This window comes from Oncorhynchus keta, unplaced genomic scaffold, assembly GCF_023373465.1.
Source record: "Oncorhynchus keta strain PuntledgeMale-10-30-2019 unplaced genomic scaffold, Oket_V2 Un_contig_4189_pilon_pilon, whole genome shotgun sequence".
Lineage (NCBI taxonomy): Eukaryota > Metazoa > Chordata > Actinopteri > Salmoniformes > Salmonidae > Oncorhynchus > Oncorhynchus keta.
This window is the reverse complement of record NW_026287635.1, coordinates 8628-29853: the sequence shown is the minus strand read 5'-3', so window position 1 is coordinate 29853 and position 21226 is coordinate 8628. Positions and strand designations below refer to the sequence as shown.

Below are 21226 nucleotides of genomic sequence, written 5' to 3'. Positions count from 1 at the left end.
GCTGTAGAGAGGAAACACCATCATAGTGTTTAGAGGCTGTAGAGAGGAAACACCATCATAGTGTTTAGAGGCTGTAGAGGAGAAACACCATCATAGTGTTGAGAGGCTGTAGAGGAGAAACACCATCATAGTGTTTAGAGGCTGTAGAGGAGAAACACCATCATAGTGTTTAGAGGCTGTAGAGGAGAAACACCATCATAGTGTTTAGAGGCTGTAGAGAGAGGAAACACCATCATAGTGTTTAGAGGCTATAGAGGAAACACCATCATAGTGTTTAGAGGCTTTAGAGGAAACACCATCATAGTGTTTAGAGGCTGTAGAGGAAACACCACCATAGTGTTTAGAGGCTGTAGAGAGGTAACACCATCATAGTGTTTAGAGGCTGTAGAGGAACACCATCATAGTGTTTAGAGACTGTAGAGAGGAAACACCATCATAGTGTTTAGAGGCTGTAGAGGAAACACCATCATAGTGTTGAGAGGCTGTAGAGAGAGATAACACCATCATAGTGTTTAGAGACTGTAGAGAGGAAACACCATCATAGTGTTTAGAGGCTGTAGAGGAAACACCATCATAGTGTTTAGAGGCTGTAGAGAGGAAACACCATCATAGTGTTTAGAGGCTGTAGAGAGAGGAACACCATCACTGTAGAGAGAGGTAACACCATCATAGTGTTTAGAGGCTGTAGAGAGGAAACACCATCATAGTGTTGAGAGGCTGTAGAGAGAGATAACACCATCATAGTGTTTAGAGGCTGTAGAGAGGAAACACCATCATAGTGTTGAGAGGCTGTAGAGAGAGAACACCATCATAGTGTTTAGAGGCTGTAGAGAGGAAACACCATCATAGTGTTTAGAGGCTGTAGAGAGGAAACACCATCATAGTGTTTAGAGGCTGTAGAGGTAACACCATCATAGTGTTTAGAGGCTGTAAGAGGAAACACCACCATAGTGTTTAGAGGCTGTAGAGGAAACACCATCATAGTGTTTAGAGGCTGTAGAGGAAACACCATCATAGTGTTTAGAGGCTGTAGAGGAGGTAACACCATCATAGTGTTTAGAGGCTGTAGAGGAAACACCATCATAGTGTTTAGAGGCTGTAGAGGTAACACCATCATAGTGTTTAGAGGCTGTAGAGAGGAAACACCACCATAGTGTTTAGAGGCTGTAGAGGAAACACCATCATAGTGTTTAGAGGCTGTAGAGGAAACACCATCATAGTGTTTAGAGGCTGTAGAGGAAACACCATCATAGTGTTTAGAGGCTGTAGAGGAAACACCATCATAGTGTTTAGAGGCTGTAGAGGAAACACCACTTAAAGAGAAGGAATGTTCATCTACACTAAACAAGTCAAAGCAACCATTTCCTGTTGTGCTCCCAGTTCCTGGCAAGGTGATTAAGTGCTGTTACAACACACATGTGATGTTTTAAAACGTCTCAGGATGATGTGTTTCAATGCTCCAGCAACGTTCATGTTTTCTCTCCTTCACGTTGGTGACAGATCAGTTGCCATGAGTTGTTGGTTTTACCGAGCACTTCATTTTAACGTTGTAATAAATAACATGTTTAATGGGGTTGTGCTCTTCGTCATGTTGCCACTAGTTTCTAGTTGTTCCAAAAACAGTTTTGTGTTTGTGTATCTGACACTTTCTCCACCTTCCTCCACAGAGCTGTCTGTACTCGTCTTCATCGCTCTGACGTTCAACGGCTTCGGAGGCATGTGCATGACCTTCACCTCTCTCACGGTAAGAGAGGTGTGTGTGTGTGTGTGTGTTCAGGTCAGATTTCTCCGTATTTATTTGTGATTTCACCATTTTCCCTTATGATCCAAAAGAGAATGTGTGTCAGTGACGTTTGTGTGTTTTGCATAATCTCTGTGTAGAGAACATTGTGTCATTTGTCCTCTTCACTGGCACTGGAAATACTTTATTACTAATCATTAATCTATTATGTAAATGTCCGGTTGATTTAGTTATTTTCTTCAACACACAAACCCTCCTGTTCTCTCTCTGTCTCTCTGTGTCACGGCGTCGTAAGAAGAGGACCAAGGTACGCTCACCACGCTGCACATATTCCCTTCATTTGTAGAAAATGTAGCCAACAAAACAAGAACACGACCGTGAAGCTTAACTTCGGCTTTTAATGCCACTAAAAAAAGTAAACTTCCCACACTGGGGATCCTACTTAGGCAGCCCTTTTCCCCTCCTTTCAATCAGAGACAATGATGGACAGCTGTCCCTGATTGAGAACCATACCCGGCCAAAACATAGAAATAACAAAACATAGAAATCAGACGATAGAATGCCCACCCAAATCAAGCCCTGACAAAACCAAAATAGACAGTACCCCCCCGCCCAAAGGTGCGGACTCCGTTCGCAAACCTGAACCTATAGGGGAGGGTCCGGGGTAGCGGCTCTGATGCGGGATGTAGACCCCCTCTACCTCTGGCTCACCTCACTTTGGTAGCGCCTCTGGTGTGGGGACCCTCGCTGCCGACCCCGGACTGGGCACCCTCGTTGCGGGCCCCGGACTGGGAACCCTTGCTTGAGGCCCCCGACTGGCCCGTGGAGCTGGCACCGGACTCACCAGGCTGGTGAGACTGGTCCGTGGAGGAGGCACAGGATGAACCGGCTGTGGGGGAGCACTGGAGTTCTGGTGCTTAGCACTTGCACCGCTCCTCTTGGCAGCATGTGAAAGCTACCTGTGTTGCTCATATTTAGTTTTTGGTGTGTTCTAATAGAACTGTGTCCAAATAGAATTTCTATTTGTCATCCTGATTTCCTGGCTGGAAGGGATCAACTCCCATGGGAACAGGTGGAGGCAAATAGGAGAGCAGAAGCAGCCGGAGAGAGGAGCCGGCGATATGAGGGAACACGGCTGGCAAGGAAGCCCGAGAGGCAGCCCCGAAAATGTATTTGGGGGCACACTGGGAGTGTGGCGAAGCCAGGTAGGAGACCTGCGCCAACTTCCTGTGCTTACCGAAGAGCGAGAGAGACCGGGCAGGCACCGTGTTATGCTGTGGAGCGCACTGTTTCCCGGTGCGGGTGCATAGCCCGGTGCGGTACATTCCAGCTCCTCGTATCGGCCGGGCTAGAGTGGGCGTCGAGCCAGGTGCCATGAAGCCGGCTCTACGCATCTGGTCTCCAGTGCGTCTCCTTGGGCCGGCGTACATGGCACCAGCCTTACGCATGGTGTCCCCGGTTTGCCAGCACAGTCCACCGGGAGCATTCAACCAGGTAAGGTTGGGCATGCTCGGTGCTCAAGAGCTCCAGTGCGCCTGCACGGTCCGGTCTATCCAGTGCCACCTCCATGCACCAGCCCTCCGGTGGCAGCCCCCCGCACCAGGCTGTCTCTCGGGCTTCTGCCTACAGGGTCTTCCGCCTGTCCAGCGCTGCCAGAGCCTTCCTCCTCTCCAGCGCTGCCAGAGCCTTCCGTCTGTCCAGAGACAGTCGCCCATCTGTCCAGAGCTGCTGGAGTCTCCCGTCTGTCCAGAGCTGCTGGAGTCTCGCGTCTGTCCAGAGCTGCCAGAGTGTCTGTCCAGAGCTGCCAGAGTCTCGCGTCTGTCCAGAGCTGCCAGAGTCTCGCGTCTGTCCAGAGCTGCCAGAGTCTCGCGTCTGTCCAGAGCTGCCAGAGTCTCGCGTCTGTCCAGAGCTGCTCTCGGAGAGCTGCCAGAGTCTCGCGTCTGTCCAGAGCTGCTCTCGCGTCTGTCCAGAGCTGCCAGAGTCTCGCGTCTGTCCAGAGCTGCCAGAGTCTCGCGTCTGTCCAGAGCTGCCAGAGTCTCGCGTCTGTCCAGAGCTGCCAGAGTCTCGCGTCTGTCCAGAGCTGCCAGAGTCTCGGTCTGTCCAGAGCTGCCAGAGTCTCGCGTCTGTCCAGAGCTGCCAGAGTCTCGGTCTGTCCAGAGCTGCCAGAGTCTCGCGTCTGTCCAGAGCTGCCAGAGTCTCGCGTCTGTCCAGAGCTGCCAGAGTCTCGCGTCTGTCCAGAGCTGCCAGAGTCTCGCGTCTGTCCAGAGCTGCCAGAGTCTCGCGTCTGTCCAGAGCTGCCAGAGTCTCGCGTCTGTCCAGAGCTGCCAGAGTCTCGCGTCTGTCCAGAGCTGCCAGAGTGTCTGTCCAGAGCTGCCAGAGTCTCGCGTCTGTCCAGAGCTGCCAGAGTCTCGCGTCTGTCCAGAGCTGCCAGAGTCTCGCGTCTGTCCAGAGCTGCCAGAGTCTCGCGTCTGTCCAGAGCTGCCAGAGTCTCGCGTCTGTCCAGAGCTGCCAGAGTCTCGCGTCTGTCCAGAGCTGCTGGAGTCTCGCGTCTGTCCAGAGCTGCTGGAGTCTCGCGTCTGTCCAGAGCTGCTGGAGTCTCGCGTCTGTCCTGAGCTGCTGGAGTCTCGCGTCTGTCCTGAGCCGTCAGCCAGCCAGGAGCTGCCAGAATCGCCCTTCACTCCGGAGCTGCCGGAGTCTCCCGCCTTCCCAGCACTGCCGGAATCCCCCATCCATTCGGGATGTCTAGGGTTCCCAGTCCAAGGTCAGTGCCGACGGTCGCCGCTTTAAAGAGGCCACAGAGGCGGGCGAAGAGGCGCACCAGAACTTTGAAGTGGGGTCCACGTCCTACGCCAGAACTGCCACCGCGGACAGACACCCACCCAGACCCTCCCCTGTAGGTTCAGGTTTTGCGGCCGGAGTCCGCAACTTGGAGGGGGGTACTGTCACGTATTTTCCTTTGTTTTGTCTTTATTTAGTATGGTCAGGGCGTGAGTTGGGGTGGGCAGTCTATGTTTTGTGTTTCTATTTTTGGTTTCTGTTTCGGCCTAGTATGGTTCTCAATCAGAGGCAGGTGTCGTTAGTTGTCTCTGATTGAGAATCATACTTAGGTAGCCTGGGTTTCACTGTTGGTTTGTGGGTGTTTGTTTCCATGTCTGTGTTTGTCACCACACGGTACTGTTTCGGTTTGTTCACGTTTATGGCTTTTGTATTTTAGTGTTCAGTTTATGTCTTTAAAATAAACATCATGAACACTTACCACGCCGCATCTTGGTCCGATCCTTACTCCTCTTCAGATGAAGAGGAGGAAATCTGCCATTACAGACAGAACCTGTGAAGACGATCTAGGTGCTGCTGTAACCCCTCTTTAGTGGGAGACAGCAGCACCAGGTCATCTGCGTACAGCAGACACATGATTTCAGTGTTGTGTAGGGTGATACCAGGTGCTGCCGATTCTTCTAATGTTTTTGCCAATTCATTAATGTAGATGTTAAATAGTGTTGGACTTAATGGACAGCCCTGTTTCACTCCCCGTCCCCGAGAGAAGTCTGTTTGCTTGTTGCCAATTTTAACCGCACATTTGTTTTTAGTGTACATTGATTTAATAAAATCATATATTTTCTCTCCAAAACCACTTTCTATTAGTTTATAAAAAGACCTTTGTACCAAATTGAATCAAATGCTTTCTTGAAATCTACAAATCACGAGTAGATTTTGCCTCTGTTTTGGTTTACTTGTTTATCAATTTAGAGTGTGGAGGGTGGAAATGTGGTCTGTTGTACGATAATATTTTAGAAATCCAATCTGGCTTCTGCTCAGGACGTTGTGTTCATCAATGAAATGATGTAGTCTGCTGTTTATAATACTGCAGAGAATTCTCCCCAAGTTGCTGTTAACGCAAATTCCTCTAATTATTTGGGTCAAATTTGTCTCCATTTTTATAGATTGGTGTGATCAATCCCTGGTTCAAAATATCAGGGAAAATACCTGCAGTGAGGATAATGTTGAAGAGTTTGAGTATAGCTAATTTGAATTTGTGGTCTGTATATTTGATAATTTCACTTAAAATACCATCAGCACCACAGGCCTTTTTGGGTGGGAGAGTGCATAGTTTTTCCAATAATTCTTCTTCTGTAATTGGAGTATCCACAGGATTCTGATAGTCTTTGACTGCCGATTTCAAGGATTTGTCATTTTTCTTATATATTTTTTTGTCCTGTGCTCTTTGTTAAATTGCCGTAGAGGTTTGCAAAGTGATTTCTCCACATATCCCCATTTTGGAGAGCCAATTCCTCATGATGAGGTTTGTTTAATTTATTCAAATTCTCCCAGAAGTGGTTTGATTCTATGGATTCCTCAATTCCATCCAGCTGGTTTCTAATGTTCTGTTCCTCTGTTCTCAGGGTGTGTTTGTATTGCTTCAGTGTTTCCCCATATTGAAGGCCTATATTTTTGTTGTCTGGTTCTCTGTGTTTTTGATTAGATATATGTTTCAATTACTTTCTTAGATTTTTGCAATCATTATCAAACCATTTTTCATTATCTGTTATTTCTAGTTTGCTCTTATGCTTCTTAAGATTAGCCAAGGAGGCTAATTTGTCAAATATAAAGTTTATGTTCCAAATGGCCAAATTTAGGAGGAGAATGTTAAGGCTAAAAAGTTGTCCAGGAGAGATTGTATTTTTTGGCTACTAATTGCTTTTTGGTAGATGTCTGTACTGTTCTGTTGGTAGATGTCTGCACTCCATCTACAGGCCTGTTTTGTACTATGTCATTTATTGAGCCGTGATGCTTCAAGGTTGGGTTGGGCTGACTGTTAGTGGGCTGACTGTTAGTGGGCTGACTGTTAGTGGGCTGACTGTTAGTGGGCTGACTGTTAGTGGGCTGACTGTTAGTGGGCTGACTGTTAGTGGGCTGACTGTTAGTGGGCTGACTGTTAAGACTGGGAGAGGTGTTAGTGGGCTGACTGTGAAGACTCTGAGAGAGGTGTTAGTGGGCTGACTGAAGACTCTGAGAGAGGTGTTAGTGGGCTGACTGAAGACTCTGAGAGGTGTTAGTGGGCTGACTGTAAAGACTCTGAGAGAGGTGTTAGTGGGCTGACTGAAGACTGAGAGAGGTGTTAGTGGGCTGACTGCTCTGAGAGAGTGTTAGTGTGAAGGCTCTGAGAGAGGTGTTAGTGGGCTGACTGTGAAGACTCTGAGAGAGGTGTTAGTGGTCAGGGCCTGACAGTTGTTGATCCATCCTCAGTTTTAACTGTTTTAAAGTCACCATTGGCCTCATGGTGAAATCCCTGAGTGATTTCCTTCCTCCCTGGCAACTGAGTTAGGAAGGATGCCTGTATCTTTGTAGTGACTGGGTGTATTGATACACCATCCGAAGTGTAATGAATAACTTCACCATGTTCAAAGGGATATTTAATGTCTGCTCTTTTTTGACCCATCTACCAATAGATGCTCTTTGTGAGCCATTGGAAAACCTCCCGGTCTTTGTGGTTGAATCTGTTTGAAATTCACTGCTTGACTGAGGGACCTTACAATTATCTGTATGTGTGGGGGTACAGAGATGAGGTAGTCATTGTAAAATCATGTTAAACATTATTATTGCACACAGAGTGACTCCATGCAACTTATTATGTGACTTGTTAAGCAAATGTTTACTCCTGAACTTATTTAGATTTGCCATAACAAAGGAGTTGAATACTGATTAACTCAAGACATTTCAGCTTTACATTTTTAAAAATTAATTTGTAAATAAAACAAATAAAAACATAATTCCACTTTGTCATTATGGGGTATTGTGTGTAGAGGCCAGTGACACACCACCTCAATATTATCCATGTTACATTCATTATGGGGTATTTAATCCATGTTACATTCATTATGGGGTATTTAATCCATGTTACATTCATTATGGGGTATTTAATCCATGTTACATTCATTATGGGGTATTTAATCCATGTTCAATTCATTATGGGGTATGTAATCCATGTTCAATTCATTATGGGGTATGTAATCCATGTTCAATTCATTATGGGGTATGTAATCCATGTTACATTCATTATGGGGTATGTAATCCATGTTACATTCATTATGGGGTATGTAATCCATGTTCAATTCATTATGGGGTATGTAATCCATGTTCAATTCATTATGGGGTATTTAATCCATGTTACATTCATTATGGGGTATTTAATCCATGTTACATTCATTATGGGGTATTTAATCCATGTTACATTCATTATGGGGTATGTAATCCATGTTACATTCATTATGGGGTATGTAATCCATGTTACATTCATTATGGGGTATTTAATCCATGTTACATTCATTATGGGGTATTTAATCCATGTTACATTCATTATGGGGTATTTAATCCATGTTACATTCATTATGGGGTATTTAATCCATGTTACATTCATTATGGGGTATTTAATCCATGTTACATTCATTATGGGGTATTTCATCCATGTTACATTCATTATGGGGTATTTAATCCATGTTACATTCATTATGGGGTATTTAATCCATGTTACATTCATTATGGGGTATTTAATCCATGTTACATTCATTATGGGGTATTTAATCCATGTTACATTCATTATGGGGTATTTAATCCATGTTACATTCATTATGGGGTATTTAATCCATGTTACATTCATTATGGGGTATTTAATCCATGTTACATTCATTATGGGTATTTAATCCATGTTACATTCATTATGGGGTATTTAATCCACGTTCAATTCATTATGGGGTATTTAATCCATGTTACATTCATTATGGGGTATTTAATCCATGTTCAATTCATTATGGGGTATTTAATCCATGTTCAATTCATTATGGGGTATGTAATCCATGTTCAATTCATTATGGGGTATGTAATCCATGTTCAATTCATTATGGGGTATGTAATCCATGTTACATTCATTATGGGGTATTTCATTCAATTCAATTCATTATGGGGTATGTAATCCATGTTCAATTCATTATGGGGTATTTAATCCATGTTACATTCATTATGGGGTATTCAATTCAATTCATTATGGGGTATTTAATCCATGTTCAATTCATTATGGGGTATGTAATCCATGTTCAATTCATTATGGGGTATTTAATCCATGTTACATTCATTATGGGGTATTCAATTCAATTCATTATGGGGTATTTAATCCATGTTACATTCATTATGGGGTATTTAATCCATGTTACATTCATTATGGGGTATTTAATCCATGTTACATTCATTATGGGGTAGTTAATCCATGTTACATTCATTATGGGGTAGTTAATCCATGTTAAATTCATTATGGGGTATGTAATCCATGTTAAATTCATTATGGGGTATTTAATCCATGTTACATTCAGGCTGTAACACAACATGTGGAAGAAGTCAAGGGGTCTGAATACTTTCTGAAGGCCACTGTAATTTAGCTACAGTAGCCAACTAGCTTTTGGTGGAATTGTGTCGCGATACGAAACATTCAGCCCCGCCCCTTGGCCGGCAGTGGGGTTGCTAGAGGTGGTTAGCGTCCCGTTCCCTGGATTGGACAGGGCACTATAGATACTTCAGGTTATCTCGGTATAACCAGGACCGCTCACGTAGCCCTGCCTCTCTTTCTATATCGAAGCGTTGTCCGCGTAGAGAGGTCTTTTGCCTTGTCACTCTCAACGATCTAGCTCTAGCTGGGATGTGTGAACCCCACCTTTATCCTGTAGACTCTTTATTTCACCACTAATTGGTCCTTGAGTTGTTATTAAGCACTAGTCCTACCAGTCTCTATATGATTTCCGTGGTTGAGTGTTCCCCTCTGTGATGTATCTAGTTTAAAGTGTGAAGAACTTTAGTCAACTTAGTCTCACTACTCTGCCCATCGGCTATGTATCGCTTGGAAAATAAAACTTAGATAGATCGATAAGACAATTAAATGAATCACTACTGGACACACCTTCCTCTTTGTCTTTTAATAGTAACTCTTTCTGTCATAGAGTACTGATCTCCGTTTCCAGTGTCCCGGTAGCGGGACAAAACAATATTGACTAATTCAGACTGCCCCTACAAAACAATATTGACTCATTCAGACTGCCCCTACAAAACAATATTGACTCATTCAGACTGCCCCTACAAAACAATATTGACTCATTCAGACTGCCCCTACAAAGCAATATTGACTCATTCAGACTGCCCCTACAAAACAATATTGACTCATTCAGACTGCCCCTACAAAACAATATTGACTCATTCAGACTGCCCCTACAAAACAATATTGACTCATTCAGACTGCCCCTACAAAGCAATATTGACTCATTCAGACTGCCCCTACAAAACAATATTGACTCATTCAGACTGCCCCTACAAAACAATATTGACTCATTCAGACTGCCCCTACAAAACAATATTGACTCATTCAGACTGCCCCTACAAAGCAATATTGACTCATTCAGACTGCCCCCTACAAAACAATATTGACTCATTCAGACTGCCCCTACAAAACAATATTGACTCATTCAGACTGCCCCTACAAAACAATATTGACTCATTCAGACTGCCCCTACAAAGCAATATTGACTCATTCAGACTGCCCCTACAAAACAATATTGACTCATTCAGACTGCCCCTACAAAACAATATTGACTCATTCAGACTGCCCCTACAAAACAATATTGACTAATTCAGACTGCCCCTACAAAACAATATTGACTCATTCAGACTGCCCCTACAAAGCAATATTGACTCATTCAGACTGCCCCTACAAAACAATATTGACTCATTCAGACTGCCCCTACAAAACAATATTGACTCATTCAGACTGCCCCTACAAAACAATATTGACTCATTCAGACTGCCCCTACAAAGCAATATTGACTCATTCAGACTGCCCCTACAAAACAATATTGACTCATTCAGACTGCCCCTACAAAACAATATTGACTCATTCAGACTGCCCCTACAAAACAATATTGACTCATTCAGACTGCCCCTACAAAACAATATTGACGCATTCAGACTGCCCCTACAAAACAATATTGGAAAATATTCTACTCAACTGTAGTTACTGCATGTTTATTTTTGAAAGGGTGTTTTAGGCATAAATGACAGATTCCTAGAGATCTGTCAACGCTGTGTTACATTACATGAGATCTGTCAACGCTGTTACATCACATGAGATCTGTCAACGCTGTGTTACATTACTAGATCTGTCAACGCTGTGTTACATTACATGAGATCTGTCAACGCTGTGTTACATTACATGAGATCTGTCAACGCTGTGTTACATTACTAGATCTGTCAACGCTGTTACATCACATGAGATCTGTCAACGCTGTGTTACATTACTAGATCTGTCAACGCTGTTACATCACATGAGATCTGTCAACGCTGTGTTACATCACTAGAGATCTGTCAACACTGTTACATCACTGGAGATCTGTCAACGCTGTGTTACATCACTGGAGATCTGTCAACGCTGTTACATCACTAGAGATCTGTCAACGCTGTTACATCACTAGAGATCTGTCAACGCTGTGTTACATCACTAGATCTGTCAACGCTGTGTTACATCACTAGAGATCTGTCAACGCTGTTACATCACTAGAGATCTGTCAATGCTGTGTTACATCACTAGAGATCTGTCAACGCTGTGTTACATCACTAGAGATCTGTCAACGCTGTTACATCACTAGAGATCTGTCAACGCTGTTACATCACTAGAGATCTGTCAACGCTGTGTTACATCACTAGAGATCTGTCAACGCTGTGTTACATCACTAGAGATCTGTCAACGCTGTGTTACATCACTAGAGATCTGTCAACGCTGTGTTACATCACTGGAGATCTGTCAACACTGTGTTACATCACATGAGATCTGTCAACGCTGTGTTACATCACATGAGATCTGTCAACGCTGTTACATCACTAGAGATCTGTCAACGCTGTTACATTACATGAGATCTGTCAACGCTGTGTTACATCACTAGAGATCTGTCAACGCTGTTACATTACATGAGATCTGTCAACGCTGTTACATTACATGAGATCTGTCAACGCTGTTACATCACTAGAGATCTGTCAACGCTGTGTTACATTACTAGAGATCTGTCAACACTGTTATATCACTAGAGATCTGTCAACGCTGTGTTACATTACTAGAGATCTGTCAACGCTGTGTTACATCACTAGAGATCTGTCAACACTGTTACATCACTAGAGATCTGTCAACGCTGTGTTACATTACTAGAGATCTGTCAACGCTGTGTTACATCACTAGAGATCTGTCAACGCTGTGTTACATCACTAGAGATCTGTCAACGCTGTGTTACATTACATGAGATCTGTCAACGCTGTGTTACATCACTAGAGATCTGTCAACGCTGTGTTACATCACTAGAGATCTGTCAACGCTGTGTTACATCACTAGAGATCTGTCAACGCTGTTACATCACTAGAGATCTGTCAACGCTGTGTTACATCACTAGAGATCTGTCAACACTGTGTTACATCACTAGAGATCTGTCAACACTGTTACATCACTAGAGATCTGTCAACGCTGTGTTACATCACTAGAGATCTGTCAACGCTGTGTTACATCACTAGAGATCTGTCAACGCTGTGTTACATTACTAGAGATCTGTCAATGCTGTGTTACATCACTAGAGATCTGTCAACGCTGTTACATCACTAGAGATCTGTCAACGCTGTGTTACATCACTAGAGATCTGTCAACGCTGTGTTACATTACTAGAGATCTGTCAACGCTGTTACATCACTAGAGATCTGTCAACGCTGTGTTACATCACTAGAGATCTGTCAACGCTGTGTTACATTACTAGAGATCTGTCAACGCTGTGTTACATCACTAGAGATCTGTCAACGCTGTGTTACATCACTAGAGATCTGTCAACACTGTTACATCACTGGAGATCTGTCAACGCTGTGTCACTAGAGATCTGTCAACGCTGTGTTACATCACTAGAGATCTGTCAACACTGTTACATCACTGGAGATCTGTCAACGCTGTGTCACTAGAGATCTGTCAACGCTGTGTTACATCACTAGAGATCTGTCAACGCTGTGTCACTAGAGATCTGTCAACGCTGTGTTACATCACTAGAGATCTGTCAACACTGTGTTACATCACTAGAGATCTGTCAACGCTGTTACATCACTAGAGATCTGTCAACGCTGTTACATCACTAGAGATCTGTCAACGCTGTTACATCACTAGAGATCTGTCAATGCTGTTACATCACTAGAGATCTGTCAACGCTGTGTTACATCACATGAGATCTGTCAACGCTGTGTTACATTACTAGAGATCTGTCAATGCTGTTACATCACTAGAGATCTGTCAACACTGTGTTACATCACTAGAGATCTGTCAACACTGTGTTACATCACTAGAGATCTGTCAACGCTGTTACATCACATGAGATCTGTCAACGCTGTGTTACATCACATGAGATCTGTCAACGCTGTGTTACATTACTAGAGATCTGTCAACGCTGTGTTACATCACATGAGATCTGTCAACGCTGTGTTACATCACTAGAGATCTGTCAACGCTGTTACATCACATGAGATCTGTCAACGCTGTGTTACATCACATGAGATCTGTCAACGCTGTGTTACATCACGAGATCTGTCAACGCTGTTACATCACGAGATCTGTCAACGCTGTGTTACATCACATGAGATCTGTCAACGCTGTGTTACATCACGAGATCTGTCAACGCTGTGTTACATCACGAGATCTGTCAACGCTGTTACATCACGAGATCTGTCAACGCTGTGTTACATCACATGAGATCTGTCAACACTGTGTTACATCACTAGAGATCTGTCAACGCTGTTACATCACATGAGATCTGTCAACACTGTGTTACATCACATGAGATCTGTCAACACTGTGTTACATCACTAGAGATCTGTCAACACTGTGTTACATCACTAGAGATCTGTCAACACTGTGTTACATCACTAGAGATCTGTCAACGCTGTTACATCACATGAGATCTGTCAACGCTGTGTTACATCACATGAGATCTGTCAACACTGTGTTACATCACTAGAGATCTGTCAACGCTGTGTTACATCACTAGAGATCTGTCAACACTGTGTTACATCACTAGAGATCTGTCAACGCTGTGTTACATCACTAGAGATCTGTCAACACTGTGTTACATCACTAGAGATCTGTCAACGCTGTTACATCACGAGATCTGTCAACGCTGTTACATCACGAGATCTGTCAACGCTGTGTTACATCACATGAGATCTGTCAACACTGTGTTACATCACTAGAGATCTGTCAACGCTGTGTTACATCACATGAGATCTGTCAACACTGTGTTACATCACTAGAGATCTGTCAACACTGTGTTACATCACTAGAGATCTGTCAACACTGTGTTACATCACTAGAGATCTGTCAACGCTGTTACATCACATGAGATCTGTCAACGCTGTGTTACATCACATGAGATCTGTCAACACTGTGTTACATCACTAGAGATCTGTCAACGCTGTGTTACATCACTAGAGATCTGTCAACGCTGTGTTACATCACTAGAGATCTGTCAACGCTGTGTTACATCACTAGAGATCTGTCAACGCTGTGTTACATCACTAGAGATCTGTCAACGCTGTGTTACATCACATGAGATCTGTCAACACTGTGTTACATCACTAGAGATCTGTCAACACTGTGTTACATCACTAGAGATCTGTCAACGCTGTTACATCACATGAGATCTGTCAACGCTGTGTTACATCACATGAGATCTGTCAACACTGTGTTACATCACTAGAGATCTGTCAACGCTGTGTTACATCACTAGAGATCTGTCAACACTGTGTTACATCACTAGAGATCTGTCAACGCTGTGTTACATCACTAGAGATCTGTCAACGCTGTGTTACATCACTAGAGATCTGTCAACACTGTTACATCACATGAGATCTGTCAACGCTGTGTTACATCACTAGAGATCTGTCAACACTGTGTTACATCACTAGAGATCTGTCAACGCTGTGTTACATCACTAGAGATCTGTCAACGCTGTGTTACATCACTAGAGATCTGTCAACGCTGTGTTACATCACTAGAGATCTGTCAACGCTGTGTTACATCACTAGAGATCTGTCAACGCTGTGTTACATCACTAGAGATCTGTCAACGCTGTGTTACATCACTAGAGATCTGTCAACGCTGTGTTACATCACTAGAGATCTGTCAACGCTGTGTTACATCACTAGAGATCTGTCAACACTGTGTTACATCACTAGAGATCTGTCAACGCTGTTACATCACTAGAGATCTGTCAACGCTGTGTTACATCACTAGAGATCTGTCAACGCTGTGTTACATCACTAGAGATCTGTCAACACTGTGTTACATCACTAGAGATCTGTCAACGCTGTGTTACATCACTAGAGATCTGTCAACACTGTGTTACATCACTAGAGATCTGTCAACACTGTGTTACATCACTAGAGATCTGTCAACGCTGTGTTACATTACTAGAGATCTGTCAACGCTGTGTTACATCACTAGAGATCTGTCAACACTGTGTTACATCACTAGAGATCTGTCAACGCTGTTACATCACTAGAGATCTGTCAACGCTGTGTTACATCACTAGAGATCTGTCAACACTGTGTTACATCACTAGAGATCTGTCAACGCTGTGTTACATTACTAGAGATCTGTCAACGCTGTGTTACATCACTAGAGATCTGTCAACACTGTGTTACATCACTAGAGATCTGTCAACGCTGTGTTACATCACTAGAGATCTGTCAACGCTGTGTTACATCACTAGAGATCTGTCAACACTGTGTTACATTACATGAGATCTGTCAACGCTGTGTTACATTACTAGAGATCTGTCAACACTGTTACATCACTAGATCTGTCAACGCTGTGTCACTAGAGATCCACCGCCTCTTGTTCCTCCTCTCGCTCCACCTCTAGCTCCTCCCTCTCGCTCCTCCTCTTGCTCCTCCCTCTCGCTCCTCCTCTCGCCCCACCTCTCGCTCCTCCTCTAGCTCCTCCTCTCGCTCCTCCTCTCGCTCCTCCTCTTGCTCCTCCTCTCGCTCCTCCTCTCGCTCCACCTCTCGCTCCTCCCTCTAGCTCCTCCTCTCGCTCCACCTCTAGCTCCTCCTCTTGTTCCTCCTCTCGCTCCACGTCTAGCTCCTCCTCTCGCTCCTCCTCTTGCTCCTCCTCTCGCTCCTCCTCTCGCTCCACCTCTCGCTCCTCCTCTCGCTCCTCCTCTCGCTCCTCTAGCTCCTCCTCTAGCTCCTCCTCTAGCTCCTCTCGCTCCTCCTCTCGCTCCTCCTCTTGCTCCTCCTCTCGCTCCACCTCTCGCTCCTCTAGCTCCTCCTCTAGCTCCTCCTCTAGCTCCTCCTCTAGCTCCACCTCTAGCTCCTCCTCTCGCTCCTCCTCTCGCTCCTCCTCTTGCTCCTCCTCTCTCGCTCCACCTCTCGCTCCTCCTCTAGCTCCTCCTCTCGCTCCTCCTCTCGCTCCACCTCTAGCTCCTCCTCTCGCTCCACCTCTAGCTCCTCCTCTCGTTCCACCTCTAGCTCCTCCTCTCGCTCCTCCTCTTGCTCCTCCTCTCGCTCCACCTCTAGCTCCTCCTATCGCTCCACCTCTAGCTCCTCCTCTCGTTCCACCTCTAGCTCCTCCTCTCGCTCCACCTCTAGCTCCTCCTATCGTCTTTCACAGCACCAAGAATATAGTCCCAGTATTTGTTTAAAAACGAAATACGGACTCTTTTTTCCTTGCGTTTCTTTCTGACCCTCAGCGAGACCCCAACCAGTTTAGGCAGGAGTCTTTCACAAACCAAAAGACTGGACAAATATTATTAGTTTAAATTCTCTCTCTCTCCCTTCAGCTCCCTAACATGTTTGGTAATCTGCGTTCTACATTCATTGCTCTGATGATCGGCTCCTATGCCTCCTCTGCTGTCACCTTCCCTGGAGTCAAGGTAACACACACAGGCACGTTTACACACAGACACGCACCAAAAGTATCTGAAACATCTTTAAGAAACTGTAATGTAGTTGATCATCTTTGTTGTTGTGTTCTAGGTGATCTATGACCTTGGTGTGACCTTCATCACCATCATGGTTGTCTGGGCAGCCTGTTCTGGCCTCGTCTTCTTTAACTGCTTCTTCAACTGGCCTCTGGAACCCTTCCCTGGCCCCGAGGACATGGACTACAGGTGAACACCGCACACATCTAGTTTCCGCCAGGTTAAAGGTCATAGGTCAAGCTCCAGGTCAGATCAAGAATGTTTAACTGTACGGACAACCAGCTGTATTACTCTGTTACATGAACCCCTCTCTGTTACATGAACCCCTCTCTGTTACTGTTACATGAACCCTTCCATCTCTCTCTCTCTCTCTCTCTCTCTCTCTCTCTCTCTCTCTCTCTCTCTCTCTCTCTCTCTCTCTCTCCTCTCTCCTCCCCTTCATCCTTTCTCCCTCCCCTCTCCCTGTCCCCCTCTTCCTCCCTAGTGTGAAGGTAAAGTTCAGTTGGCTGGGTTTTGACCACAAGATCACAGGGAAGCAGTTTTACAATCAGGTGACCACGGTGGGGAAGCGTCTGAGTGTGGGCAACAGTCTGAAGCAGAGAGAGCTGGCCACTAAGGAAGGACACAGACTCTGTCTCTCAACCATGGACCTGGAGGTCAGCAGAAAACCCAAGGAGGAATGTAAGGACACAACGTTCAGACAACATTCACTAAAGATTCATTCAACATTACACAATGTTCTGACAACTCAAAAACTTCATTCAACTTCCTGTCAAACAACGCAACACAAAGTACTTACAATATAACACAGTATACATACAGCACATTAAAAAAAGAAAATATGCTCACCCCAATGATCACCTGTGTAACTATTGACATAAGCTCAGAACCACTTCAAACATGGTCCTGCTGATCGATGTCAGTACCTCTGTCAGAATACCATTAAAGTGGCGACGCAAAAATAATACACATTTACAATAGGCCTATGAAAAAAACAGAAAACAAACAAAGTGGAATTAAAATGTATTTAATTGTCTTTATTTTTTACCCAAAATACTTTGTACTGTCATATTGGAAGACAAATTCTAACATTTGAAGATAACAAAAACTATAAATATACATACAGTTGGGCAAAAAAGTATTTAGTCAGAAACCAATTGTGCAAGTTCTCCCACTTAAAAAGATGTGAGAGGCCTGTAATTTTCATCATAGGTACACTTCAGCTATGGCAGACAAAATGAGAGAAAAATCCAGAAAATCACATTGTAGGATTTTTTATGAATTTATTTGCAAATTATGGTGGAAAATAAGTATTTGGTCAATAACAAAAGTTTATCTCAATACTTTGTTATATGCCCTTTGTTGGCAATGACAGAGGTCAAACATTTTCTGTAAGTCTTCACAAGGTTTTCACACACTGTTGCTGGTATTTTGGCCCATTCTTCCATGCAGATCTCCTCTAGAGCAGTGATGTTTTGGGGCTGTTGCTGGGCAACACGGACTTTCAACCCCCTCAAAGATTTTCTATGGGGTTGAGATCTGGAGACTGGCTAGGCCACTCCAGGACCTTGAAATGCTTCTTACGAAGCCACTCCTTTGTTGCCCGGGCAGTGTGTTTGGGATCATTGTCATGCTGAAAGACCAAGCCACGTTTCATCTTCAATGCCCTTGCTGATGGAAGGAGGTTTTCACTCAATCTCACGATACATGGCCCCATTCATTCTTTCCTTTACACGGATCAGGCGTCCTGGTCCCTTTGCAGAAAAACAGCCCCAAAGCATTATGTTTCCACCCCCATGCTTCACAGTAGGTATGGTGTTCTTTGGATGCAACTCAGCAGTCTTTGTCCTCCAAACACAACGAGTTGAGTTTTTACCAAAAAGTTAGATTTTGGTTTCATCTGACCATATAACATTCTCCCAATCTTCTTCTGGATCATCCAAATGCTCTCTAGCAAACTTCAGACGGGCCTGGACATGTACTGGCTTAAGCAGGGGGACACGTCTGGCACTGCAGGATTTGAGTCCCTGGCGGCGTAGTGTGTTACTGATGGTAGGCTTTGTTACTTTGGTCCCAGCTCTCTGCAGGTCATTCATTAGGTCCCCCTGTGTGGTACTGGGATTTTTGCTCACCGTTCTTGTGATCATTTTGACCCCACGGGGTGAGATCTTGCGTGGAGCCCCAGATCGAGAGAGATTATCAATGGTCTTGTATGTCTTCATTTCCTAATAATTGCTCCCACAGTTGATTTCTTCAAACCAAGCTGCTTAACTATTGCAGATTCAGTCTTCCCAGCCTGGTGCAGGTCTACAATTTTGTTTCTGGTGTCCTTTGACAGCTCTTTGGTCTTGGCCATAGTGGAGTTTGGAGTGTGACTGTTTGAGGTTGTGGACAGGTGTCTTTTATACTGATAACAAGTTCAAACAGGTGCCATTGATACAGGTAACGAGTGGAGGACAGAGGAGCCTCTTAACTTCTTGCGTCGAGCCATGCCGGATCCGGTAGCGTAATCATAGCCTCAAGCTCAATACCATAACGCAACGTTAACTATTCATGAAAATCGCAAATGAAATGAAATGAATATGCTAGCTCTCAAGCTTAGCCTTTTGTTAACACTGTCATCTCAGATAAAAAAATATATGCTTCTCTACCATAGCAAACTAGCATTTAGCATTTAGCGTTAGCATTTAGCGTTAGCTTTAGCAGGCAACATTTTCACAAAAACCAGCAAAAACATTAAATAAATCATTTACCTTTGAAGAACTTCGGATGTTTTCAATGAGGAGACTCTCAGTTAGATAGCAAATGTTCCGTTTTTCCTGAGATTTTTTGTGCAGGAGAAATCGGTCCGTTTGGTGCGTCACGTTTGGCTACCAAAAAAACAAATTCAGTTATCCAAATTAACTCCATAATATCGACTGAAACATGGCAAACGTTGTTTAGAACCAATCCTCAAGGTGTTTTTCACATCTCTCTTCAATGATGTATCGTTCCTGGAAGTATGAGTCTACTTCTGTATCGCATGGTACAAGGATTGCCACTGGGAATTACGCACCGACTTAGACAAAGGACACCGGACGGCCCCCTGGCAAATGTAGTCTCTTATGGCCAATCTTCCAATGGTATGCCTACAAATACGTCACAATGCTGCAGACATCTTGGACGAACGGCAGAGCGCATAAGCTCGTTCACAGCATATTCACAGCCATATAAGGAGATGTTAGTAGAACAGAGCGTCAAAAATCCTGATCATTTCCTGTTTGAAGTTTCATCTTGGTTTCGCCTGTAAGATCAGTTCTGGGGTACTCACAGATAATATCTTTGCAGTTTTGAAAACGTCAGAGTTTTCTTTCCAACGCTGGCAATTATATTCATAGTCGAGCATCTTTTCATGACAAAATATTGCGCTTAAAACGGGCACGTTTTTTTTTTATCCAATAATGAAATAGCGCCCCCATAGCTTCAAGAGGTTAAAGAAGTAGTTACAGGTCTGTGAGAGCCAGAAATCTTGCTTGTTTGTAGGTGACCAAATACTTATTTTCCACCATAATTTGCAAGTAAATTCATTAAAAATCCTACAATGTGATTTTCTGGATTTTTTCCCTCACTTTGTCTGTCATAGTTGAAGTGTACCTATGATGAAAATTATACAGGCCTCTCATCTTTTAAGTGGGAGAACTTGCACAATTGGTGGCTGACTAAATACTTTTGCCTCACTGTATATAGTCATTGCTTAAGTATTCAGCCCCTTGGTTGAGGGAAGCCTAAATGAGTTCTGGTGTTCTTATTTGTGCTCTCGTTACATACAGGCCCACCATTTACACAGATTACTTCAGCCATCTGAAATACATTCCATAGCAAAATATAGCTTTTGGAATCACCCCCCCCTCCCCCTCTCTCCTATCCGAAACCTTTCTCTCTTGCAGCCCAGTCGTTCATGCAGAGCATCAGCAGCCCTCTCTTCATCCTCTCTCTAGTCACCATGTCCATCACTCAGCTCCGTCTCATCTTCTACATGGGAGCCATGAACAACATCCTGGAGGCCCTCAGCGATGGAGACCTCATCACTGGTGAGTACTGCTGCTAGGGCTGGGGGGTGAGTCATGAACAACAACCTGGAGACCTCATCACTGGTGAGTACTGCTGCTAGGGCTGGGGGGTGAGCCATGAACAACAACCTGGATACCTGCTGCTAGGGCTGGGGGTGAGTCATGAACAACAACCTGGAGACCTCATCACTGGTGAGTACTGCTGCTAGGGCTGGGGGTGAGTCATGAACAACAACCTGGAGACCTCATCACTGGTGGGTACTGCTGCTAGGGCTGGGGGTGAGTCATGAACAACAACCTAGAGACCTGCTGCTAGGGCTGGGGGTGAGTCATGAACAACAACCTGGAGACCTCATCACTGGTGAGTACTGCTGCTAGGGCTGGGGGTGAGTCATGAACAACAACCTGGA

At 44.3% G+C, this 21226-nt stretch overlaps 1 protein-coding gene across 1 annotated transcript in view; it reads left to right on the top strand.

Moving 5' to 3' along the window:
* LOC118380150 (large neutral amino acids transporter small subunit 4-like) overlaps positions 1-20837 on the top strand; it is a gene marked incomplete at its 3' end in the record, with an annotated part of 29906 nt that extends 9069 nt beyond the window's left edge. Inside the window, exons 5-9 of the mRNA XM_052509227.1 lie at positions 1668-1744; positions 16627-16719; positions 16823-16956; positions 17252-17448; positions 20694-20837. Of these exons, the coding sequence (XP_052365187.1) occupies positions 1668-1744; positions 16627-16719; positions 16823-16956; positions 17252-17448; positions 20694-20837 (645 nt within the window). The remainder of the gene's footprint in view (positions 1-1667; positions 1745-16626; positions 16720-16822; positions 16957-17251; positions 17449-20693) is intronic.
* Positions 20838-21226: the final 389 nt, after the last annotated feature.